The 20,369-nt window shown below is 37.4% G+C and overlaps 1 protein-coding gene across 11 annotated transcripts in view; it reads right to left on the bottom strand.

The window, feature by feature from the left end:
- CCDC66 (coiled-coil domain containing 66) overlaps positions 1 to 20,132 on the bottom strand; it is a 43,952-nt gene extending 23,820 nt beyond the window's left edge. For 3 of the 11 annotated variants that reach the window (XM_041764277.1, XM_041764276.1, XM_041764284.1), the window contains exons 1-8: positions 20,059 to 20,104; positions 17,680 to 17,744; positions 17,033 to 17,058; positions 7,980 to 8,424; positions 6,101 to 6,266; positions 5,827 to 5,930; positions 3,569 to 3,690; positions 3,031 to 3,132 (exon numbers count right to left, since the gene is read on the bottom strand). In XM_041764277.1, the coding sequence (XP_041620211.1) occupies positions 3,031 to 3,132; positions 3,569 to 3,690; positions 5,827 to 5,930; positions 6,101 to 6,266; positions 7,980 to 8,424; positions 17,033 to 17,058; positions 17,680 to 17,744; positions 20,059 to 20,069 (1,041 nt within the window). In that variant the 5' untranslated portion in view covers positions 20,070 to 20,104. Of the gene's footprint in view, positions 1 to 3,030; positions 3,133 to 3,568; positions 3,691 to 5,826; positions 5,931 to 6,100; positions 6,267 to 7,979; positions 8,425 to 10,000; positions 10,176 to 12,639; positions 12,748 to 14,842; positions 14,975 to 17,032; positions 17,059 to 17,679; positions 17,745 to 20,058 lie in introns of those variants that run through there. The other 8 variants (XM_041764281.1, XM_041764275.1, XM_041764280.1 and 5 more) reach the window with 8 other exon arrangements.
- Between the last annotated feature and the right edge of the window lie 237 nt (positions 20,133 to 20,369).

The following is a 20,369-nucleotide window of genomic DNA, read 5'->3' as shown; positions in this document are numbered from 1 at the left end:
GGCATACCAACTATGGAAAACAGTAGAGTAAACATAAAATTACCAAATGAAAATTGGTAAAAATCTGGGGTGCCTGGGTGGCTGAGTCAGTTAAGCATTTGATCTTGATTTTGGCTCAGGTCATGATCTCAGGGTCTTAAGATCAAGCCTCACTTTGGGATTCCCGCTGAACATGGAGCCTGCTTAAGATTCTCTCCCCCTCTCCCTCTGCTCTGCCCCTTTCCACATAGCCTCTCCTACCACCCACTTGGGTGTGCTCTCTTTCAAAAGAAATCGCAAAAAAACAAAAACTCTCTTCTTAAAAAGAAAATTGGTAAAAATTTAACAAAAAAATTAAATATAAAATACTATAGGATCCAACAATTCCACTTATGGGTATATACCCCAAAGAACTGAAAGCAGAGGGGCACCGGCCGGTTCAATGGTTAAGCACCTGCCTTTGGCTCAAGTCGTGATCCCAGGGTCCTGGGGTTGAGTCCCGTATCAGGATCCCCAGAGGGAGCCTGCTTTTCCCTCCACCTATGTCTCTGTCTCTCTCTGTGTGTCTCTCATGAATAAATAAAACCTTTAAAAAAGAAATGAGAGCAGAGCCTTAAAGAGATTATTTGTACCTCAATATTCATAGCATTTTTCTACAATAGACAAGAAGGGGTAACAACTCAAATGTCCATCAACATTTGGAGAATAAACAAAATATTATAAATACAATGAAATATTTAGCCTTAAAAAGGAATGAGATTCTGAAACATGCTACAACATGGGATGAATCCTGAAAACATAACGCTAAGTGAAGTATGTCAGAAACAAAAGAGTAAATATTACATGATTCCACTCAAAGGTATCTAAAATAGTCAAATTCATAGACAAATTAGAATGGGTGCGAACAGTGCAGTTTCCAAACATGAAAAAATTCTGGAGGTGGACAATGGTGATGGCTGACTGACAATGTGAATGTACTTAATCCCTCTACATTGCACATTAAAATTATTAAAATGGTAAATTGTGTGTATTTTGTCACAATAAAAAAGTTTAAAATGAATAAAAATAGAACTTTTTACTGGCTAACTGCAGAACTATGATATGGTGGTAGTAATAAGAAACTTAGCAGAATGGATAACCTCACTTTCTTACCCATGTTAGAGAATGCATTAGAATATACTCCCTTCATTCAAAGGCCTTCCCAAAGAGAAGTAGTGATTAAGGAAAGCCAAGTTTTCATGGAAGTGAGGTATTCCCAAAGAAGTTGAGGCTATAAGTAAATTTCTTAGAAACACATAGTAATTCAAAATTACACAGTATGTGAGAATGTTTGGGTTGAATAAAACAGAGATGAGAATACAGGGCCATTCGACTGGAAGAGGAGGGGTAAGACTGAGAATCAAGAAAAGAAGGGAAGGAAGCTGGTGAGATGATTGAATCTAAAGAACCTCGCTGTTCCAAATGGATTTGCTTTGTTACGATACAGAGTAAACCGTCACTGAAGACTTGCTAGTTGTCAGTCATTGTTCTAAGCACTTTACATGCATTACTTCATATTTTAACAAAATTGGCCTTGGTGACTCTGGATGAAACCAAATTTCTGCTCTTTTTAACTAAATGAAAAGGTTAACTTAATATTCAAATAGTAGGGCAGCCCGGGTGGCTCAGCGGTTTAGCATCGCCTTCAACCCAGGGCCTGATCCTGGAGACCCGGGATCAAGTCTCCCTGCATGGAGCCTGCTTCTCCCTCTGCCTGTGTCTCTCCCTCTCTCTCTCATGAATAAATAAATAAAATTTTTAAAAAATCAAATAGAATAAATAGTTCTAGCTATGGCTTAGATTTCTGAAACCAACTGTTTGCAGATATTTAAGGGGAGTTTTTAAATTACAGTTAATTTCCCCTAAATAGCATTTCTCCAATATCTTAAAACATGCATATATAAATGCATAAAAACTGTATTATTGAGGAGTAGATAATCATAGCCTTTAACCACTGGTTGTCCTTATATTATTTTACTTTCTAGTCCTTCTCCCATCCCCAACTCCCATCTCTACTGTGAAATGTAAGTAATTTTATTGGTATTTTGGATTATAAAAAAAAAAATACGTTAGCATCTAAAAATATATACAAAATGTAAAAACATCTAAAAGTCACCTCAAATGGCTATTTGCATTAACAATCATAGTACGAATTACAGATAATAAACGACCTAAAATACAGTGCAAATTAATAATAAATGATATATTAACATTTCAACCTAAATTTCTTTTGCTAACTGAAAATACCTATTTCATAAATAGTTTTAGTTGTAATTTTCAGTAGTACCTGCATGCATCAATTTTTAAACTTTACACTTAAAGTTATCAAAGTTATCATACTGGGGTGCCTGGGTGGTTCAGTCAGTTAAATGTCCCACTCTTGATTTTGGCTTGGGTCATGATCTCAGGGTGGTGAGATCAAGCCCTACATCAGACTCCACACTGGGTGGGAAGCTTGCTAGATTCTCTCTTCTTTTCCCTCTGCCCCTTCCTCTTTATAAAATTATCCAGAACTACAGATTTTTACCAAATGCCTTTTTATAAAGGCTACTTATTGCCTTTCAATAGTCCAAGTGTTTTTGGGAATGTGGAAAAGTACAATTCAGATTTCATTCCTTTTGTTAACTATAAAACTCTTTGATATAGGCAAGTCAACCCTATATGGAACAGAACAGCCATTAGAGCCATGCAAACAATCTAACTTGGAGGGGTTCTATAAGAAATCCACCAGTGCTGAAAATGTCTACCTTTAGAATCATCCCTTTAGGCTACTACATTATTTTCAGAATACATTTGTTAAAAGGCAAATGTTCACTAGAAAGGAATAATTATTATATGTATAAAAAGAAACAACTCATAACTTCTTTAAATTTAAGGAGCATAATACACTCAGCAAAAATTAACTGGTAATTAATAAGAGTATTAAGATTCACTCTTTCAAGGAAAATAGGTAATATAGAGATCAAGTACAAAAGGGTTTATATATTCAAAGTAATGACACTTATGACTTACCTCTAAAATCTGACTGGCTCTACGTAGTGGGTACTCATCAGCCTGGACCACTGTTATCTGACTGGGAGACTGTGACAGAATGTTGGAAGAGCTAAGACAAGTCTAAAAACAAAGAGAAAACAAAATACTTTTTCTGTACATAATATTAAACACAGGCAAAATTTAAAGGTCACTAAAATACTACCTAACAGACACCTGGTCTGTACTTATGTTTGATAAGTAATCACTTAGGTTTTATAGAACCTTGTAGAAGATACTACAAGGTCAGTGGTAGAGTTTTGCGGTCATCTAAAAAATTGCAGAACTTTTTTACAGGGGCCTAAAGGAATAGCCTCAGGCCTCTACACTCACCTACAAAGTAAGACAATTTACACAATGCAAATAAAGACTAGTTGAGGTCCTAATTAAATTTAAAATAACATTTAAAAAAATAACACAAAAAATAATTTTTAAAACGCGTTATGAACATGGCTTACCATTTTAAAAAGTAAAACTAAAATGTATATATTCCATAAATGCTTCATTTTGATACTCTTACCTTAGACTGGCCAAGAGTTTGAAATTTTTCCCACACTATCTTATCACTTTCAAATTTTTTCCAAGGATTGTTCCATTTTTCAGAAGCTTCTTTTTCTTTCTTCTTTAAAGCAACCTGTTCATCTGTAAACAATGTCCTTTTTAAAAAAAATGTACAAAAACTGTAAAAAAAAAATCACGTAAACAAATCATGACCTTCTTAAAGAGCCCAGATTCCAACACAGATTTAATCAAAATTGTTTCTTAGGGGGATTAACTCACAAGACAGAAAAAAATTTTAAGAGATATAACATTTAACTGAACCAAACTTAGATATGGCACAAATGGATTAAAAATGTTTATCACAATTAGCAATAAAAATCCATTTTTTCAGAACATATTTTATATTATGCAAATTATTCTGAGGTACTATTGTCCTATAATGTTCCTTCATTTATTACTAAGAGACTGAAAAGCTAAATCTCTGGATTCAGAGAATCCTGGAATTAATCTAACTGCAACCACTTCCTATCTATGTAATTGTGGGAAAACTGCTATTCATCTTCCTAAACTCAGTTTCTTCTTCTGTAAAGAGAACAGTGCCTATTTCATACAGGGCCTAGCACAAAATAAATATATAATAAACGTCAGCCACTATTATTTGTAACTGCTGAAAGTGAAAAAATCAAAATCTTATGTCTAAAAACTGATATAAAAACTAGGCCCCACACTGAGGGGGGGCACTTGACGGGATGGGTACTGGGTGTTACGCTATATGTTAGCAAACTGAACTGCAATAAAAAAAATATACAAAAAAAAAAAAAAAAAAAAACCTAGGCCCCAAATCACCAATAGTTCTTTAAAAAGTCAGAGACATATAACTTTAAATTTCAAGAAAATTAATGAAAGCATTACTTCAACAAAAAAAGATTGCTTTTTTAACATTATCAAATAAAAGTAAACTTTTCAGATAATAAAGCATAAAACTTCATTTCCAAGTAGTTCCATCCTACTTCAGAAGTTTGATTAGTTTGATAAGCAAAATCTTATTGAAAGAAAATATACAGACTGAAATTATGATATAAACACATCAAATCTCCAAACCTTCAGATACTACTATATATTTATAATTTCTCCAAACTTCTGTTACCTTAACTTCCAAAATCAAATCATTCCCGATTTCTTCTACTTATCTCTTTTTCTGTATCACCTGTCTCAGCAGCATTACAAACTGCCTCACAGGACTTTCTAGTTGAGTGGAGGGTGAAGCCCATCTTTATGTTTTTTGTTTGTTGTTTTTTTTTTTTACAGCTATTCTTAATAAGTACAACTGTTACTTCACATATTTTCCAAATTCTGATACCTAGACGTAAGTCTAGTCCAAAAAGAAGCAAGAGTTTCTTAGTTATCAATATTTTAAGACCCTAACAGAAGTGATAAATTTTTCTAAGGTCTATATGCTGACAAAAGCAGTAAGCTGGCTTTTGTATGAAATATACTTACTGAGAGAATATTAATGATTCTTGATGAGAATGTTTTAAAGAATGAGCTCAATTATTTTTATTTTTATTTATTTTTTAAAGATTTTATTTATTCATGAGAGACACAGAGAGGCAGAGAGAGAAGCAGGCATACTGTGGGAAGCTCCATGCAGGACTCGACCCCAGGACCCTAGGACCACACCCTGACCCATCCAAACTCAATTATTTTTAAATAAAACCATCTTTAAATCCATAGAATTTCTAGAACAGAAAAAGATGAAAATGGATTCTCACTCAGGAAATGAGAAAAGTTAGGAATCTTTGAACTCCTGAATGATACTGATGACATTAATGCTCAGTGCTCACCTCTGGTCTTCTGGTATACACCAAGAGACTACCAGACAAAAAGACACAATCTAAAGGAATGTAAAACCACAAAGCTTTCTTTCTTTCTTTTTTTTTTTTTTTAAAGATTTTTATTTATTCATGAGAGACACAGAGAGAGAGAGAGAGAGAGAGGCAGACACACAGGCAGAGGGAGAAGCAGGCTCCATGCAGGGAGCCCGACGTGGGACTCAATCCCGGGTCTCCAGGACCACACCCGGAGCTAAAGGCAGGCTAAACCTCTGAGCCACCCAGGCTGCCCCCACAAAGTTTTCTATATATTACAGCAAACTACTGGATGGCAAATGTTATAAAACAAGATTTTTCAGAATATCATACTGAAAGATATATTTCAACCTCAATGTAGATTCCTTAAGGCAACCAACCTGTAATAAAAAGTATAGTAATTACCTACCAAGCTCTTTCTTCCACTGGGCTTTTTTTGCTTCCAACAAACTTCTATCACGTTCTCTTTCCCCCAGAGTACTGAATATGTCAGCTGGTTTCCATACATTCTCTCTAAGACAATACAAAAAATAATAGAAATCTTATGTTTCTACACAAGGTACTCCGTAAATATTAATAAACTTAAATAGCTCTTAGTCTTCAGAGTATTTTACATGAAAGGCAAGGAAAAACAAAACCATTTTCATAAGATGATTCCACAATAATAGATATGAGTTACATACATGGCAATTTTCTGCTCATACTGCTTAGATGTCTCTTGATTTTTATTTAAAGTGGATTTATTTTCATCCAGGACAGATGAAAGAGCCTCAGTTTTTTGGAATACTCCCATTATGTTCTCATCCTTTGGCTGATTGGAAGTATTGTTTAAATGTAGACTGTCTTGACCTCGGAGGTAAAAATACAGTTTTTAAAATTAACACTAAAAGTGCATGTATTACAAGAACTTATTTTGGCATACTGCTACATACTTTAAAAACACTGCCTTCCATATTGCCAGTTATCACCTCTCACGGCAGTCCTTCAGTGGGAATTACGACTCCCTTTCGTCAAAAGAGGAAATTGAGCCCAGAGGTTAAATGGTCCAGAGATATGGCTATTGCTATATAACCTCTCCTGTCTAATAAGAAAACAAATAAGCAACAACAAAAAAACTTCCATTCATTCTTGCTAACAATATTTTTACAAATAAAACACAAATCACAACTTAAAGAATAAATGCAAATAGATATATGAAAAACTCATTACCTTGACCTGATTTTTCTCATTTAGATGGGAAATAAATGGAAAACTTTTTTATGGACCACTGTCTCTATGCCTCCGTTATCTCTCTTCCAAATGTTTCATATACAGTCTCCTATGCCTGGCTCAAAAATTGTTCTAATTCTTCCTTAATGTGCTAGTTTTCCCAATGAAGAGAAAGTATACTTAACATGCATGTCATTATATGAATAGATAAAAATCTGCCTTCAACTTTGTTGATATTCTCACTCACTATACGTAGTTAAGTTTTTACTTTTTGCTCTGTAGGCTATAATTCTAGCATTAAACACTCAGCTCCCTCATTTTACAAAGAATAATCTAGACCAAGACAAGATAAATTCCTCCAACTTGAATACCTTGGGAGTGTGTATAGAAGCTACCTGGTCCCCATATCAGTTGTAGAGCCTCTTCCTGGTGACTATTAATGTTATTTTTATTTATTTCATTACTGCCTAACAACAATTTTTTTTTTTTTTGCCTAACAAAATTTTAATGACATTTCTACTCATATTAATTCCTTATCCAAAAGCTAAGGAAATCAGAAGGCTTTTAAAAATATAAAACAATGCCCTGACTAATGAAAAAGAAGACACATACTTCTACTCCTTCCAAGTCTGTATTTTATATTGCTTAAAAAGATAGTGCTGACAATCCTCAGCATGGATTAAGGGTCAGGAAAAGTACAATGAAGGCATCAAGAAAATAATCTTTTTTGGCAACCCAAATCAAATATTCAAGTTAAGGTTCTTTTAATTTTGACTAGGAACATTATAGTGATATTTTAGCACATTTTATATAATTATTTTTCATGTAAGTAAAGCCTCCTACATTTATTTTGTATTTTTATTTTTTTTAAGATTTTTATTTATTTACTCATGAAAGAGACAAAGAGAAGGTAGAGATAGGCAAAGGGAGAAGCAGGCTCCCCGCAGGGAGCCCAATGCAGAACTCTGGAACTTGGATCTTGGAACTCTGGGATCATGTCCTGAGCTGAAGGCAGATGCTCAACTGCTGAGCCACCCAGGCGTCCTTGCCTTCTACATTTTAAAATAAGCACAACAGCTTTTTGTATGAAGATCTTTATAGCGTTCACAGAGTTGGGTTTCTTAAGGCTATGGTACCATGGTTGTCATATTCTGATCATTAACCTTAAAATATAGCACATTGTAGCTATAAAAGTAATTTTGCATGAGAATGTTCTCTAGAAGAATAATTATTTTTTACAGTGTTACATGGTAAATTAGAATTTCAGACACATAATTATGTAAAATCCAAAGAATAAGAAATTCTAAAACACTGGTAAAATTAATATTAATTAAAACTTCAGAAAAACCTTACTTGTTTCCTCCTTTCCATTTTCAATCGCGGAAATAGACTTATTTCCTTGGTTCACAGTCATTAAAATCTGTTGTAGTTGGTCTTGTGTTAGACACACCAAACCGCTCTTCGTATTTTCAGCTGTGATGTGTTTTCTGCAATGCTTCTGCTTAGCTACTACAGAGGTATTTATGGTGTTTCTAGTCTTCTGTATAGTGGGGGTTGCAGGTGAAATCTCTTTCTGGACATAAAGACAGTCTTTATCTACATACTGCTTGCATAAATCCTTAGTGGGTGAAAAAATCATGCTACTTTTTTCACCTTTTGCCAGTGAAGTTTCTGAACCCATTCTCTTCTTTTGCAAAAGTTTTCCACTCCTGATACAAGTATTTTGTGTTGATTTTAGAATGTATCCAGTCTGTTTTGTTCTTATAGGACATTTTGCAATCTTGTTCTTACTTCCCATCTGTTAAAACACCAAAAATTTATTCTTTATAACAGCGACTGAAAAATCAACACTTATCATTATATCATCTGTCATGTCAGGCCTCTAAACATTTTGCATTTTGCTGGTAAGACATGCACGATACACTAACATTTAACCTTTGCACATCTTTACTTGAAAGCTTCAACAACTGGAAATTATCATTTTATTTAGACATAATAAAGAATTTTTATTCTAGCTGCTATAGGACATCTCCATTCTACTCCAGTTTTGAATTTCATGTCATGATTATACCACTCAGACTACCTCTTTTCTTTATAGGTATCTATAGACCTGTAACTTAGTTATTTCTTGAATAACTTATAGGTTAATATCCCTCTACCATAATTCCTATCTTAATTATTAGTGCTTTCATATCCACATAGATCATTCTTCCAATTCCCTGGCCTCTCATTTCCTTGAACTCTGCTCCTTTATTTTTTTTTTTAAAGATTTTATCTATTTATTCATGAGAGACATAGAGAGAGAAACAGACATAGGCGGAGGATGAAGCAGGCTCCTCGCAGGGAGTCCAATGCAGGACTCAATCCCCAGACCTGGGATCATGTCCTGAGCTGAAGGCAGATACTCAATCCCTGAGCCACCCAGGTGTCCCTTAAACTCTGCTCCTATACTCTATAGGAGTATATCTCAATTACTCATTCTCATAGTGATAGTTTATACTAATCTTGTAACTACTGCTCACAGTAATCCCTCCATAACCTCAAGTAGGGCACAATGACTACCACCTTTTTTTTTTTACCAGCTTAATTCCTTGCATATCCCAATTCTGACTATTCTTTTATTCAGCTGGAATCTATATTTATCCTACCACTTTCCTTGTGTCTTCATTTCCTTATCAATCTTAAATTCCATGATCAACCAAAACCACCACCATCTTCTATTGTCAACTGCTCTGCTCTGACATACATGCTTTGCAAATCCCCAGACTGAGAAAATCTAACTCTTCACCTACTCTGTGCCTGCACTCAGAAGAAAAACACAAAGCCACAGCAACTAATTTCACCTTAAATACACAACCCAAAACAACAAAGAGGCCCTTCATGCTACCTGGCATTTCACAAATTCATTTACTCTTAGTCTTTTAACAATTTCAACTTTCTCCTCTTTCCCAAAACTCCAAACACTTTCCCTTTCACACTTATTCTCAGCTGAAGATCTTGATCACTATTTCACTGAAAATCTTATAGAAAAGTAATCAGAAAAAACTTCAAATTTCTATTACTAAATCTGTACCAGCACTAGTACTCATACAAATCGCTTATACTTGTTACTCATAGATATTCCCATAACCCTCTCTTTCTAAAGGATCTTTCTCTAGCATCTCTTGCTTTCTCCTGAATCACCAACTGTTTCTTTCCTGCTAGACCACATCTTTATCATCTTTAAAAATACATGAACACACTTTCTCCTCTCATCTTCCACAATCCCATTCCAGCTAGGCTTTCACCCAAATCACTCCACCAAAACTGCTCATCAAGGTCATTAATAACTTTTCACACTGCAAATTCAGTGACTGATTCTCAGATCATCTTACCAGACTTATTAGCAGCACGTGACTCAGTTGATTATTCCTCCCATTTTGAGTCACTTTCTCTACTTGATTTCCTGAGGACTCCACAATTCTGGTTCTTGCTGTTCCTCCTCAGTCTTATTGGCTCTTTCCCCCAGACCTCTTTTTTTTTTTTTTTTTTTTTTTTTTTTTTTTTTTTTTTATGATAGTCAGAGAGAGAGAGAGAGAGGCAGAGACACAGGCGGAGGGAGAAGCAGGCTCCATGCACCGGGAGCCTGATGTGGGATTCGATCCCGGGTCTCCAGGATCGCGCCCTGGGCCAAAGGCAGGCGCCAAACCACTGTGCCACCCAGGGATCCCTCCCCCAGACCTCTTGAAGTTGCTTAGTCCCAGGACCTCTTAGCTCTAATTTACTTCATTCACTTGCTAGTTTCACTTACCCTTGTGGTTCTAAATATTATCCATATACTGATGACTCCTAACTAAACTTGTCTTCAGTCAGGATGGACCTCTCCTCTCACTTAAGGTTCCATCTGCCTATCCAAACACTTCCACTTGGATTATTACTAGCCATTTCAAACAGCATGCCCAAAACCAAACTCTTGATTTCCTACATACCCCTAAATAACTTCCTCCCTTCAATTTTTCCCATCTCAGCCCCCCATGCCAAAAATTTTGAAATTATCGGCTATTCTCTCATATGCCAACACGTCATCAAACTTTGTTTTGCTCCATCCCCAAAATATATCCTAAATCTGACCACTCCTGAACAACTCTTTTGCCACCCCTCTATTCCAAAACATTAGCTCTTGCCTGAAAAGCCTTCTGATTTTCTTGGTTCTGCCCCTGCTCTCTAGTCTCTCAACACAACCACAGTGAGTACCTTAATAGGTTAACTTAGATGTCACTTTCTACAAAAGCTTCTAATGGTTTCCTAGCTTGCTTAGGAGGAAAAATTGAACTTCATACTATGACAAAAAAAAAAATTAATAATCTGTGCACCCTTCATGCTTTATCACCTCATCTGATCTCATTTCCTTTTTTTTTTTTTTATGATAGTCAGAGAGAGAGAGAGAGAGGCAGAGACACAGGCAGAGGGAGAAGCAGGCTCCATGCACCGGGAGCCCGATGTGGGATTCGATCCCGGGTCTCCAGGATCGCGCTCTGGGACAAAGGCAGGCGCCAAACCACTGCGCCACCCAGGGATCCCTGATCTCATTTTCTATCTTAGCCACGAGCCATACTGGCTTCTTCACTATTCAACAAGAACCTTCAATTTTAGGCCTTAGCACTAGTCAATCCCTCTAACTGGGACATTCCTCCTTCAGATTCTACATGGTTTGTGCATTCACCTCCTTCAAATCTTTCCTCCAACATTACCAACTCAGTAAGGTCTTCTCTGATCACCCCATTTAAAACTGTAACTGTAGGTTTCCTGTTCTTTGTGTGTGTGTGTGTGGGGGGGGGTTGCAAGTTTCCTGTTCCACTCTCACACTTCTACCTACCTAGCACTCCCTTTTCCAAAGACTGCTGTTCCCCTGAAGTGACTGTGCCTCTTCCCTTTCTCTTTTCCTCTACAGCACTTTTCATCTTGTAACATACTATATTTATTCTTATTGTATGTCAATTCAACTCCTTTCAAATGTAAACACCCTAGGGTAGAGATTTTTGTATATTTTATCTATTGCTATAACCCCAATAGAGAATAGTGAATGGAACAAAGTAGGTGTTCAGTAAATTTTATTATCCTCAATGATACTATTTTAAAAACTGACTTCTATGTTTGTTCCCTGTTCCAAAATGTCCCATTTCTGTGGCACTGTTGATCTAACATCTCCGATCGGTACGTATAGTCTTCTTTAACTTCACCCTCCTTGGGTCTTCTTTACCTTACACACAAGTATTGGTCTTTTCTTCCTTTCAAATATCTTTTTCTCAACCATTTACATGATGATAAGCCTAAACTTGGGTTTTCATTACCACACTACTAGATTACAGCCTGCTTATATCTTTCCTCTATTTAATCTACTGTACCTTTTGGCAAATCTAATTAACATAATTAAACAGTCATTCAATCAATATTAACTGTTGCTTTTTGTGTGCTCACAAATATGGAAAAGTGCTGGATATAAAGATTAATAAAATACTTGCTGTCAAAGAGTAAGGTAGATACCACATGACTTACCCAGCTTATGATATCCCAACTCTCCTGGTCTTTCAGTAACTTACATGATATACAAAACATTTTGACCAATTAGCCAAACTCATTTCACCTCACTTTTCAAAATGTACCTGTACTATGAGCTACTAGATCGGTTTATTATCATCTTCATCTCATCTACATCCTATTTGTTCCTGGCTTTAGGCTTTTGATAATACCAATACACTATAAAATGCCTTTTTACCCTCCCAATTTGTGGCTGTTTAAAAAATAATTTTTTTGGGGGGGGGGGGGGACTGAGGGGGGAAGGAGAGTCTCACACAGACTCCCCACTGAGCGTGGAGCCCCAACGTATGGCTTGACCTCATGACCCTGAGATCAGGACCCAAGTGGAAACCAAGAGTGGGACACTAAACAGACTGCACCACCCAGGCACCCCTGAGGCTATTTTATGTAATATAACTAATCCTCTAAGAGAGAAGTGGCAAACTCAAATACCTACTATAAATTACGCTCTGTAGAACTGGTTTGATGGGATCCCTGGGTGGCGCAGCGGTTTGACGCCTGCCTTTGGCCCAGGGCACGATCCTGGAGACCCAGGATTGAATCCCACATTGGGCTCCCGGTGCATGGAGCCTGCTTCTCCCTCTGCCTGTCTCTCTATCATAAATTAAAAAAAAAAAAAAGAACTGGTTTGAGCTGAAGAACATTTTTCCACTTAAAGGAGGCAGGCATTCCTCAGAACCAGCCAATACTGCTATATAGGAATCTGAGACTACTTGCTAGATCATCCAGTATTTCAAGGAAACCAAAAATGTCAGATTTTACTTTAAATTTTCCAATTTTTAGATATTGACAACTCACTCCAGTTTTTAAAAACTACTGTGTGGATTAAGCAATTATCAGCAGATACACATAGCTTATATAGCTGAGCCCTACCACCTCAGTCCCTACAGCTCCTACTATGTCACTTTTCTTTGGCTCATACTAGCCTTTTTTTGGATCACTCATAGTTGAGCATTTCATTTCTCTAATCAGCTGCTTATCCAAACTGTTAAAAAGTACAGTGCATGCCATTAACATATCTTGAAAGTCTCTAATTTCTGTCCCATTTTAATCATTTCACTAACCACTACACATGTTCAGGAACTTATAAGACTCTCCTTGAACTATAACTGGCTCATAACTAGTCTCCCTTTTACAATTTGTCCTTCACCTAACTGTCCAAAGTCCTATCCTACACACAAATTATACTATACAGACTCAATACTTTAATCCTCCCTACACAAAAATCAAGGAGTTCAAACTCTTTAAATATACATTTGAACTCTTTAAGACTGTAATCTACTCCAAGTTTTATGCTCTGTACTTCCCCAAGATATGTACTATTCCCCAAATGCAAATTATGCTTTCTATCCTAGTGTTTTGCCCACTATTTTCTGAGCTTAGAATACACTCCCCTACCTCCTTACCTATAAATACCCCCCTCATTTTTAAGTTCTAATTAAAATGTCACTTCCTTTTACGAAGCTTTCCCTAGTCTCCTCACACCACAAAGAGCTGCTCTTTGCAGTGCTCTCTGCCTTTTATAACCCTACCATGGCATATTTACATTCTATTTGTATTACACAGTTATTTACCTGATACCCCCACTTCCAGAAAACAAGGCCTAGGTTTTACTCTTTTTCTCTCAGTCAAGGAAGAATTACAGTCAAGAATGGCACTCCACTAAAACTTTACAGCTTCAATAAATCATTGTCAAACAGAAACCTACTAACTGGAGCTCTAAGTAGATTTATCTTGCTACATTCCACCTATAAAAGAAAAAATACACCAAAAAATCTTCTAAAAGTATTTAATTAAGGGGGTACGAGGGTGGGCAATGACCTGGCTTGAGGTCAACATACATTCATTCAGCTCAATTCTGATTACTTTGGGGGGTAGGGGCAGTGCAGAGAAAGAGGGAGAATCCCAAGCAGGCTCCATGCCTAGCTTGGAGCCCAATGCAGGGCCTGATCTCACAACCCTGAGATCATGACCTGAGCCAAAACCAAGAGTGGGATGCTTAACTGACTGAGCCACCCAGGCAGCCCCTGATTACTTTTTGTAGCTAAACACCAGGGAAAAAAAAAAAAAAAAAACAATGAATGGAGCTAGCAAAAGATCATGAACTACTAAACATTCAATTATACTCAGGTTACTTAATAATAAAAGCAATCTAGCCTAAATAATTCCCCAAGTATTTACTGGATCAGATGAATTTTAACAGCTCAAAGAGTCTTCATGTCATAAACATTTTTATATAGCAAGTTGCTCTTTTAGCTAATTTTAATTCTACCAATGTTTTTCAAAATATAAACAATGTTCAATGTATTTGTTTAATACTGGCTGAGTTTACCATTTATATGGAGCCAAGATCCCAAGGCCAGAAAGAAGCAAAGTATTTTAAGATATAAAATATGATACCTAACACTAATATTGTATACATCCTTTAGTGTCACTACTCTGATTCTTTCATGTAGAAATACCTGTGGAAAAAAAATCTTTTAATGTTTTCTATTTCCACAAATTTGTGAGAATTTTAAGCATAAGAGTTTAGAATTTGTAAATTACTCATGACACTGAACCATTAATATTTCTTTCATTTCTCCTCCTATAAGCTTAAGAAATTAAGCTGTTAGCCATCTTTACTTCTTATTCCTTACCACAGATTTTTAAAATTGCAGAAGGGATTTTGAAAAGTAAAGAAAGTACTCTGACCACACGTATTAAACTTGATGATGAAGAAAGTTCAGTTGTGTTTAAAGAGCATACTATGATGATGATAGTAATTCAACCTGTGAGAAAAGGGAAAAACAGAACTGTAGGTAGATGCTGTAGTCACTCAGGAACTTCTCCCAGTAGAAAAAGAAAAGCACTATGAAAAAAGAATCCATCAATAACTTATGGAAAAGAGAATCCAACATATAGCTGCAGAACTGAGATTTGGGAAATTAAAAAACAGATTTAAGCAAAAGGAAAAAGACAAGCACTACTGTTTTTGTTTGTCTTCTGTAAAGAGCAAAGAAAGAAATGAGGAGGATCTTAGCAACTCCGATAAATAAGGGAACAGAAGCTCCTTGAAATAAAATCAATAGAGAAGGGAGACTTAAATTGTATCAGTATTTTCTTCCAGCTTTATTAAGTTATAATTGACAATTATAAACTATTTAAGATATACAATTTAACATATGCATACACTGTAAAATAGTCACCACAATCAAGTGAATAACATATCCATCACTTCACATAGTTACCAGCATCAGTATTTTGAAGTCCTCAAAGCAAGAAAAATAAAACGAAACAATTTGCTCTAAGACAGTAAATAAAGATCAACATCAGCTGACACATTATTCTGGAAAAGAATCCTAGGATAAAATATTTCTAGACTGTTAATATAATCTTTAAGTTCAAAACTAGAAGATCACCACATATTCTAGGTTGGTTACAAAAACAATGAAATGTCTTCACAAATGTGGTGACTAAAGCAAATGCATTAAAGACATCAATGCAAGGGGATAAAAGTGAGAGAAAATAGAGCGGAGGAAGATGGAAATCAACTACAACAAGCAGCTTTTTATCTAAGATCTCAAAAACAGGTGCTGTATTTGTTAATGTAAATCAAATAAAATAATGAGTTGCAATATTTTAAGAGTAGGACCTTGGACACCTGGGTGGCACGGTCGATTAAGCATCTGACTCTCGGTTTCAGATAGGTCATGATCTCAGGACCATGAGGGAGAGCCACAATCCTCATGTGGGGCTCCACACCCAAGTGTGGAGACTGCTAACAGTCTCTTCTCCCTCTGTCCCTCCCCCTCTAAAGTAAATAAATAAAACTTAAAAAAAAATTTTTTTTAAATAGTGCAGGAACAGGAAAAATATATACTATTCATATTGTAACTAAAAAAGCACCCAAGATATATGGCTATATACCATATTTGGAAAATAACTTTTATAAAGGGCAGCATATGGAATTACTCTGTATCATCACCCATTTATGCTGGATACTCAAGCAACTTCACTTTGATTAAACCTGGAAAAAATAGCAAAGCCATCAAGAGCTCAGAGGTGGAAAATGCCACATCATCAAATTGAGCTCTATTCAAGAAACACAAATAAAGACTAAGATGCTACAAAGAAAAAAAAAAAGATGCTACAAAGAGGAAAAGGAGGGCTACAGTTAATAATGGGAGGGTTGAAATTTCTGCTGATATCAATCTAAAACTGGAAAAATAGGGAACAAGAGAAGTAGGATATCGAAAAGTTGTTAAAGTGGTAATGTATTTTGTTGAAAAAGGCATTTTGGGCTCCTGAGAAAAATAATTTAAAAGGAAAACTATCATTAAGGTCAAGTACAATCTATTAAGGAGAAAGCAAAACGCATGTACGAATTTGTGAATCAAATACAGCATTTTGGTGTGGGAAAATGGAATTTGAGTATGAAAAGAAAAATATTTTCATCTCAGGAATTGCACTGTCCAGCAGAGTAACTACTAAATTTATTTTTTAAATTAAAACTTCACTTCCTTTGTCACACTAGCCACATTCTAAGTGCTCAGTAATCATACATGACTAGTGACTGGCTACCATCTTGGAAAACATTGATCTTAGGACAGTTCCACAGTTCCATCATCACAAAAACACTTACTGGACAGCACTGATCTAGAGAAAGAGGTTCTGTATGGCTTTTTAAACTGAAAAATTATGATTCCTTTTCTATGAAAGGACCAACCTGAAATCAAAAGAAAGTAACTTCCCACACCCTTTAAAATATATTGACAGGAATTATTTTTAAACCACTGTAAAGAAAACCACATTTTACATTCAAAAACAGTTCAGGTCATTTGGCTTACCTTCACAGAATTTTTTGATTTACATTCTACAAAAGAAAACAATAATTACTGGACTATCAACAAAAACATACTAAGGCAGTTATAAAAGAAATTTTTAATTAGCATGGTTTTAAAAAGATATTTAGCAGAAATATTAACCCCCAAAGCATTAACTTTAGGTCCTATTTGAGTGTTCTAACTTTTACAGTGTAGTTCAAGTATTCCTATTTCATTTGTTTATTTTCCAAGGTAAAACTACAAACAGAGAAAAAGAAGATGAGAATGAGAGGATTACCATAGTATACTGAGTTTTAAAATTAATACTAAAAATGACTTTGGCAACTGTGGTCTTACTACAAATTTAATTTTCTTGAGCAATACATCTTAACATGCACAGAATTACATAAACCTCACCTAATTGTTGATTAGGCAACATATTAAATACGAAATACACTGGAGCATTAAATTTTATGAATACTGACAGTGGTAAGCAATGATGTATTCTGACTTTACTTGGCTAAAAATAAATCTGAGAAAGTTAGTCAAAAACATCTTTTCGCAAAGTATCATTTAAATATTACTCTACAAGCAAAAAGTATATTAAGCTTGTATAATTTTACGTAGGAGGTTAAAAATTAACATTTTAGATTTCTGATAACACATCATACCATATGGAGACAATATTAACTTGGTTTTTCCATCCAATAATTCAGTTTCAAGCTTTAAGCCATCTCTGTAAAATAAAATAAAGTTTGTCATTTTTAAGAAATAGCAATATTTTAAATAGAAATGGCATGCTCATTTGAATCTTGAAAGTAACTATGGTCTTTTGAATTCATATATAAATCTTGTAAATATTTTTTTTTAAATCTTGTAAATATTAAACCATTCTTTAAAAAAAAACGTTTTTCAATCCAAGATAAAACTAAGCTCTAGAAGGAGAAAAATGCCTGAAACTTTCTAATAATGCAAAGAATTCGTTATGTTTAACATGAAAAGTCATTTTTGTTAAACTTCATTTTCTTACTAGTAAGCAATAAATTCAATCATCATAGCACTACTTAACTTTTTTAAGATTATTTATTTATTTATTCATTCATTCATTCATAGAGACATAGAAAAAGAGAGAGAGAGAGAGAGGCAGAGACAGAAGCAGGCTCCATTCATTCATAGGGACATAGACATAGAAAAAGAGAGAGAGAGAGAGAGGCAGAGACAGTAGCAGGCTCCATGCAGAGAGCCTGACGTGGGACTCGATTCCAGGTCTCCAGGACCACGCCCTGGGCTGCAGGCGGCGCTAAACCACTGCGCCACCAGGGCTGCCCGCTCTACTTAACTCTTAAAACTGTTTTTTTGCTGTTACCAAAACTCCTTACCTAAGTTACAGGAGCAAAAACATATCTAACTTTTATTAGTTTCACGATGATCTCATGACTAACCCATTCTATGGCAACCTACAGCGTTAATTTGAGAGTGAGCTATAACACTGCCACCAGGATTATTAACTTTTTTGAGTACAGTGACAGTTTGTTACTATCACAACAATAAATCTGTAATAAACTTTGGCTGCTCTAATTGACTTGTGCATGTCCAATGCAAGAGCGCAAAGTAACAGCAGACACTGCCAAGGAAACTTGTACATAAGATCCTAATAAAAACTCCACTGAGAACAAAAATAGTCCACATTTAATACATGGCTTCCCAAAAGCGGGGCGGGGAAGGGGGAAGGTGTGTGTCATTAAACATCAAGAGGAACAAAAATGAAGTCCAAGAGACAGAATTAAATCAAATGGGCGAAACAGAGAAGAGACACGTTGGGAAAGGTCTCCCTGGGAACACATTTGGCAGCGTTGCTCAGTAGCGGACATCAAAATACCTCCACTTAATTGAGATAAAACACGGGGGGGGGGGGGGGGGGAACGGGTTTTAAACCCTGTTGCAGGGCAGCCCCGGTGCGCAGCGGTATAGCGCCGCCTTCAGCCCGGGGCGTGATCCTGGAGACGGAGGATCGAGTCCCACGTCGGGCTCCCTGCATGGAGCCTGCTTCTCCCTCTGCCTGTGTCTCTGCCTCTCTCTCTCGAATAAATAAATAAAATCTTAAGAAAAAAAAATATTTGATTAAAAAAAAAATAAACTCTGTTGCAGGGTAGCCCCGGTGGCGCAGCGGTTTAGCGCCGCCTGCAGCCCGGGGTGTGATCCTGGAGACCCGGGATCGAGTCCCACGTCAGGCTCCCTGCGTGGAGCCTGCTTCTCCCTCTGCCTGTATCTCTCCCTCTCTCTCTATCGCTCACGAATAAATAATTTAAAAAAAAAAAAAAAAAAGCCCTTTTGCGGGGTTAAGACAATTCACGTTTATGTCGGTGAAACTGAACAAACGAATGAACCCAAGAAGTAGGTCTGTTCAACATTACTGCACTGTCCACTCCCTGAGGGGACATGGTATAAAACACCAAGTTCATTTGATAAACGAGATGCAGCTGTCGGAACTTGGGGGCCTTTTCATCTTTTCATATTAAACGTCCCAGGGGAATGAAAACCCTGCGACAAACAGCCCTTTTCCTTCAACCACTACTTAACAAGTAGGGTCTGTGAGGGGCCAAGCACTGGCAGCGACCCGGTTGCTTGCGCTGGCGGCGCGAAGCGCATCTGGGCGCTCCCCACAGGCCGCAGAGAAGCGAAAGCCAGAGCCGCACAGGACCAGCGAGCGGCCTGGGCCCGGATTCCTCCCCGGAAGCCGCGAAGCTTTATCTCTCCATCTGCCCTCCCCGCTTATCGCCTCTTCTCCCCCTCCACCCTGAGGTCAATGTGAGGGCAGGAACCAGGTTCCGGGCAGATTTACTCCGCGTTACCATGTGGAAAGGCGATGGCGGCAGCGGCGGCCAAGGCCGAGGCCGTTCTGGGGCCCTCGCCCCCTCACCCGCTGTCCGCCTCAGGGAGCCGGGCCGCTGACGGCGGCGCAACGTGGGAAGGGGTTCCACGAAGGGCTCCAAGGGACCACCCAGCCACACCCGCCTCAGCTAAAGACCGCTCTGCTCCGCCCGGCTTACCCCAGGTTCATGGCCTGACCTCTCGCTCTCTCCACAGAACGCTCCAGCCGCCTGTGTACGCCGGTTGCCGCCGCCGCCGCAGCCGCGCAACAAGCGCTGCGCCGATTGGATACAGTGATGCCGGTGAGCTGAGAGAACGGACCAATCAGAGTTGAGCGTGCTGCCGGGTGCGCTCGGAGGCGGGGCTGCGGGGGCAACCCGCCTAGTTGGCGGCGGTGGATTCGGGCGCTCTACCCTGAGGCTCTCTGGCTGGCCCTGGGCTCCTTCGTTCTACGGAGTTGTACCCCCCCCCGCCCCCGCCCCCGCCCCAG

Source organism: Vulpes lagopus, chromosome 7, assembly GCF_018345385.1.
Source record: "Vulpes lagopus strain Blue_001 chromosome 7, ASM1834538v1, whole genome shotgun sequence".
Classification (NCBI taxonomy): domain Eukaryota; kingdom Metazoa; phylum Chordata; class Mammalia; order Carnivora; family Canidae; genus Vulpes; species Vulpes lagopus.
Note: the sequence above shows the minus strand (reverse complement) of the source record. Positions and strands in the feature narration are given on the sequence as shown.